The sequence below is a fragment of the Mycteria americana genome, chromosome 3 (assembly GCF_035582795.1).
Source record: "Mycteria americana isolate JAX WOST 10 ecotype Jacksonville Zoo and Gardens chromosome 3, USCA_MyAme_1.0, whole genome shotgun sequence".
Taxonomy (NCBI): Eukaryota; Metazoa; Chordata; class Aves; order Ciconiiformes; family Ciconiidae; genus Mycteria; species Mycteria americana.
This window is the reverse complement of record NC_134367.1, coordinates 23,019,564-23,025,563: the sequence shown is the minus strand read 5'-3', so window position 1 is coordinate 23,025,563 and position 6,000 is coordinate 23,019,564. Positions and strand designations below refer to the sequence as shown.

At 47.7% G+C, this 6,000-nt stretch overlaps 1 protein-coding gene across 2 annotated transcripts in view; it reads left to right on the top strand.

The window, feature by feature from the left end:
* The first annotated feature begins 458 nt into the window (after positions 1-458).
* TDRP (testis development related protein) overlaps positions 459-6,000 on the top strand; it is a 29,210-nt gene continuing 23,668 nt past the window's right edge. For both annotated transcript variants that reach the window (XM_075498031.1, XM_075498030.1), the window contains exon 1: positions 459-1,016. In XM_075498031.1, coding sequence (XP_075354146.1) covers positions 891-1,016 — 126 coding nt within the window. In that variant the 5' untranslated portion in view covers positions 459-890. The remainder of the gene's footprint in view (positions 1,017-6,000) is intronic.

Sequence of the window (6,000 nt, the reverse complement as noted above, 5' to 3'; positions counted from 1 at the left end):
CGGGTGGGTACGCCAGGACCATTTTGAGGTGGTGTCGGGCCGCCTATGGCGCTGCGTGGGTGCCGTTACCCCCAGCACCACGGACAGGCCCGACTCCACCTCAAAGCGCCCGGCGTTGCCCGGTCGGACATTTTGCGGTCACCGCTGCCTGGGCAGCGCCATCCGCACCCTCCACAACACCCGCCGGCCCCTCTTCTGAGGGACCTGGGTGGGCCCTCGGCGGGGCCTTGTGCCTGAGGGCCCCTCCTGTGCCAGCGGAGGGCTGTGGGGGCCCTTCGCCCGCGGGGCGAGGCGGCGGGTGCTGCCAGGCGCCCGGCGGCCGTGCGGGAGGGCCGACCTCCGCCCCGAGGGCCCGGCCGGGCGGGCGGCGGCCGCGCGGGCCCGGCGCTGTCAGAGCGCGGCCGGCGCCGCGCCGGTTGCCGTGGTGACGGGAACCCCCCCCCCCCCCCCCCGCAAACATGGCAGCGGCGCGGCGGCTGCGGGCGGCGGCGGCTCTGGCGGGGAGAGGTGGCAGGTGAGGAGCGGCACAGCGGGGAGGCGTCGCCCCCGCCCCCTGCCCGCCTTGCCGCCGCCGCGGGCGGGACCCTTCCCACAGCCGGCTCCCCTCAGCCGCCAGGCTGGGCGGCGGGGCGGCGGAGCCGGGGCCGTCAGCAGGCCGGCGGGTGAGGCGAGGCGAGGCGGTCGCGGGGGGCGGGCTCCCGGCACCGCCAGGCAGCGCTCCTCCCTCCCGCCCCGGGAGCCCCCGGCGGGGTGACAGCCCGGCCGAGCCGAGCCGTGCCCAGGCGAGCCGAGCCGCCCCGGCCGGGGCTGCGGAGGCAGCGCCCGCTCCCGCCTCGGCCCTCTCGCTGCCGGGACGAAGAGAGGCGGGAGCCGCCACCCCCGCGCCCGCCATGTGGAAGCTCAACAAGAGCAGCAAAGTTCTGCTGGACGACTCGCCCGAGGAGGAGGAGACGCGTCCCCGCGGCCCGCCGCCGGCCGCCGCCTGCGCCGCCGCCGCCGCCTTCGCGGCCCCCCAGGTAGGAGCGCGGAGCCCGGCGGCGGGCGGGGGCGGCGGCGGGGGAGCCCCGCGGGGACCGGGGAGGGGTCGTGAGGCTCGGCCCCGCGCCCTGCTCCCGCTCCCCTCCCCTCCCGCGGCGTGAATAATCACTTTTCCCACCCCTGGATGTGCCGGCAGGCTGGCCGTGGTCGGAGAAGGGGGTGATTGCGCGAGGCGTGCCACTGTCACCCGATTTTTTGGGGTGCTGACTGGTCTGTCCTCCCGTTTTCTTCCAGCAGCCGGCCTCCGGCATTGCTGGGACTTGCTGTCCTTCATTCCAGTGGCTTCATACCGCAGGGTACTTTTCTCTCCCGGCCCTAGGCAGGGGCACTGCAACCCATCTGTTAAGCACAACACATTAAACAGTGATTTGTAAGAACATAATCTTCATTTGGAGATGTGTGCTCGTTTGTGTAGAGCACTGACGTTTTGGCAGGATTGCTTTTTCTATGGTTGCAATAATGGTAGTTGGCTTTAAATGGTAGTTGGCTATCTTTAAATAGCCGCAATCTTATTTGAAAGCTTTCATTGTTAAATGATAAGTTAAATACCAGCAGTGACCTTCTCAAAGTACTGGTCGCCTAACAAATACAACCTGAAAGGAAGGGTATCAGTTGAGTATCAGGCAAAACAACTAAAAGAATGTTTATTGACTTGCTTTCAAAAAGTTGATAACAATTAGGCATCAGTCCAGGTCAGAAGCCTGTTACGCTGGCTGATACTGCTTTGTTGCTGAACTGATCTTCTGTTGCCACAAAGTATCTTTAGATGTTGTATGAGAGGTTGCAGGAGATGTGCATATCTAAAGCAAGCAGTTGCCCAGGGCTGCAAACTGATGAAGTTTGTATTCAAAAGAAGGTACAAAACCCCACCCAACTTCCCACCCTATGGCTGTCTTGCCTACCTTGCTGGAAGAGCTGGAGTGCATGCTGGAAGTGCTTGAGTTTCTGGTTGACAACTGCTAGGGGTTGTCAACATGCATGGCTACTGCTAAAGAGCAGCCTCTCCCAATCGCCACAGTTATTCCCTCCATCTTCCAGTAGCCAAAATCACCAGTCTGCTCTCCAGTTCAGCCTTACCTTGTCCTTTCCCCTGCACAGTGAACAGAAGAGCCCTAGCCCTTGCTACTTCTTTGACAGCAGCTGTGAAGATTCATAGGATGAATAGGATCTTCTCCTGTGGGAGAGGAAGAACAGATACTAATTTTGGAGACCCCCTTCAGGGGATGAAGGGGGATTGTGGGGTTGGAGACGACCTGAAGTATCTCCCACAACCTCTCATATAACATCTAACCTCTCCCTCCTACAGTTCCTATCCTCAGGTGCTTGGAAACTTCCACTGTTTTCACTAAGCTGCTGGCCTGTGCTATCCACAGCCCTCCTAGACTTGCTTACCTCCTGAAACCTTCCTTGAACACCAAAGGTCACCGAAAGCTTCCAGTGAATCCCACTGACTATTCGCTGCTTCTCTTCTCTACCACCAATGCTCCAAACCCCCTCTTAGGCTCCCGACCTTAGCCTCCTAGTCAGAAGATGATTCTTCAGACTTCTGTTCTGACAATTCTCCCAATCCTCTACTTTAGCAACAGAGGTTGGGGTTTTTTTGTTTGTTTATTTGGTGTTTTTTTGTTCTGTCCGATTGTCTTTACTATCCTGGGCTTCTGTTCCATTAGTGGCGGTCTCAAGTTATAATGGTGATGACAATGATTTCTGGTGCAAATGGTTTGCCATTTTCATCAATTTTAAGAAAATTCCTTTCGAACTCCCACAGTGTCTATTACCAATGGCACTGGAATAAAAGATGCTTTTTTGGTATTGGAGGTGGCAGGGGAAAAATAAATTATTCTAAGGCACTAAATGAAATATTCTTGAAGATAAAGGATTCAGAAAAGTTAGCAAGTCTGTAGTGTAGCTTGGCACAGAAACTGGAGTGAAGACCATAAGCTATTAGTTGTTTTGCCTGTTAAAATCAAGAAGATTTGACAACTGGGGGAAAAAAAAAAACAACCCCCCCCCCCAAACATTTAAATGTAGTCATTTTCGAGTTTATGTACACTTTAAGGAAGGACAGACTATATGGAAAACTATGGTCACCTGATTAACATTGTAATTCTCATGATCTATCAAAGGCAGCTTGTAGGTCAGCCATAGGTACAGCATGTCTAAAACACGGTTTAGACAGATGTCAAGGAGAAAGCGTGAGGTAACCGAATGTGCTTGTTCAGCTTGTTATAGCTGATCTGGTTCAAGGGCCTTGCTTTTAGTCTTTGACATTTTTGATGTTTCATCAGAACCTGGTTTTGCTCCCGATGATATGATTGCAAGGGAGCAAAAGCCAGTAATGTGTAGGGGGATTTGGTAATGATCTGCACTTTGCCACTGCTGCGTCCTGACCTTCATCATCCAAACCCCTGACTTTGGAGGACAGTAGCACCACCAGAGCTTGGAGGAGTTACGGGGGCAGTTCTCTTGGTACCTTAGCTGTGTGTGAGAAAGTCTTGGTCTTCCTCAGCCTCTGCTCTGTTTAAATTGTCATGGTACAGCCTGCTTAAGCTGTGAAGAATTACCTCATCAAGAAGAAGAGAATCCAGGACTTCCCTAATTTTCTGTCTTGAGGGCCAAAATCCAGATAATTTGTTTGAGTGCTTTTTAGTAAATTAAGAAAGCCCAGCATTAGATTTCATGCAGAAGTTTACTGTTAGATTTCATTTCCTCTAGGTTCTCTTTTGATACGTCATTTGGTAAAAGAGAAGATGAACCGTAGTCATCACATTTTGACTTTGATTTATGATGTTGTTTTCTCCAACAACTGTCTTTTGTCTTTATTTTTACTTTTAATGGGCAAGCGGGAAGAAAATCCTTAAGCTTCTACCATTCATGCTATAAATAATGCTGAAACTTTTTGCTTCAAAGAAAAGAAATTGGTATTCACATCTGTGTCATTAAAACAGACCAGGTTGAAAGTGTTCCAGTGTAATGAAATGTTGGTGCTATATGTTGTTTCTTCAAAGCTGAGAAAGACTGAAGGAGTTCTCGCTGTGCAACCTAGTAATTAGGACATTGCAGTAGCAGACAGCAACAAAGAATTAGGCTACTACAAGTTTAAAAAAAAACAAAACAAAACCAAAAAACTTTTGTTACTCTACAGAAATTTTAATCATCCTATTTAGATATGGAAACCTGATCTGGGCTTACTCAAGCAGACATTTGAATTTGCAGAAGTTCATAGTTCTTAAATAGAAAAGCTTAGTTTGATCTAAAAAGAGAAGTTTTGACAGTTCTGGTTTTGTGGAATACAGAATGGTTTGATTTTGTTCCAAGGGAGGACAAAAACAAATTTTAGAACATGAAAATTGCAATGGGAGGGAATTGTCAGCCTCTGGCCACTTTTTAGCAATAGTTTCTGCATACATTCAAGTACTTTGAATTGTTAACACTTATTTAAAATAGTAAGGTGTTTCCTGAGATAAGAAGGACAAGTAAATTTTAAAACAGTACTTGTGTAAATAAATGTGTGGATTATTGTATATTTTTTTAGACCAGACAGTTTTAGACTGAATCGTAGAAGTTAATTTTAATTTATGCTTTGAAGCATAAATATTTTTTATTTATGCAATGAAGGTGCTTTATTGCTAAAGTTACAATGAATACATGAAGGCAACTTAACACATGTAAATAGTACACATGTATAAAATGAAATTAATATGCTTTTTGTGTGTGTCTCAAAATATGCTAGAAATGTCCAGTGATGCATGCCAAACTTGCATTCAGTTTGTAATATAGTCAAGTTTCAAACTGTAGTTATATTTTTGGAAAGGGAAAAATGTTGGGTTTTGACTTCTGGAAGGCAATGTTTTGCCGGTCATGCTAAGTTGATTCAATCCTGCTATCATCTAGTCAGTCCTCAGAGATGTCAACGCTGTGTCAATATCGCATGTAACTGAAGTAAAATGGCGCTCAACTTTAGAATACATCTATATATTAGGGTAGTGGATGGGTGTCAGGCTGACCTATATTATCTTCTGTAACTTTATCATTCATGTAAAAATATTTCAGATCCTTAGCCTTGATCTGTTCTCCCCCATTGTATTTTTTTGTTATGTTCAAAGAGAATATGTGCAAAAACATGTTTTATGCTGAATTTTGTTTAGACTTGCTCACTGAATGTTTTAAAGTTGGCTATACAGAATTTTAGTTATCTATTTTAATGAAGATGTTTAAGTCTCTGGTACAATTTTAATACTGGCTTTCATCTTGGAATGAGTCGAACTCAGACAGGCCCTGCAGGAATGGGTGGGAGCTGAGCAGCATTTCTTATGTTCTGCTAATACGTTGAATAAGGGTATTTTTTAATTAAAAAATAAAGCAGTCAATGTTAATCCAGCTAATGCCTTTCCTTCACTTTCTAACCATTTCAGTGTCTCAGGCTTTGCCTGCAGTACTCTTATAATTCCTTCATACCTTCTCTCTGCTAGCCTGGTTTTTTCCTTTCATCAGAGTTGTTCTTGTGACATTTCAGTGACATTTTCCTGGCTAAAATTCATCACCTCTATTCTGTCATCATTCCTGAACATTAGATTGTGGGACTGACAGCTAAGACTTTCCTGAGCCCTTCCTTGGGCTGCCTTTCTTGCTTTTCCTCCTTCTTGTCACATTCATCTTTCAGCAGCTTCTTGAGTGGGTCCTGTTTCTTTCTCACAGTCTTCCTGGAGCTCTGCAGAGCTGATGGTGTCTTTTGGGGCTTTAGGCTTTCTGTTTTTTAATCCTTTCCATTTCTGAGGTGCTTCACTTTCTGATTTATACTGTCATCTTTACACAGTTGACCTGGATCAGATTTGCTTCTCACCTCTTACCCCCTCTCTGTTGGTTTATTCTGACTCTTAGAAGTCCTACAAAGCACGTATTGTCTGGTTAGTCTCCTACTATAGACAACATCAGTATCTATCTTTTTCTTTCAGTCAAGCC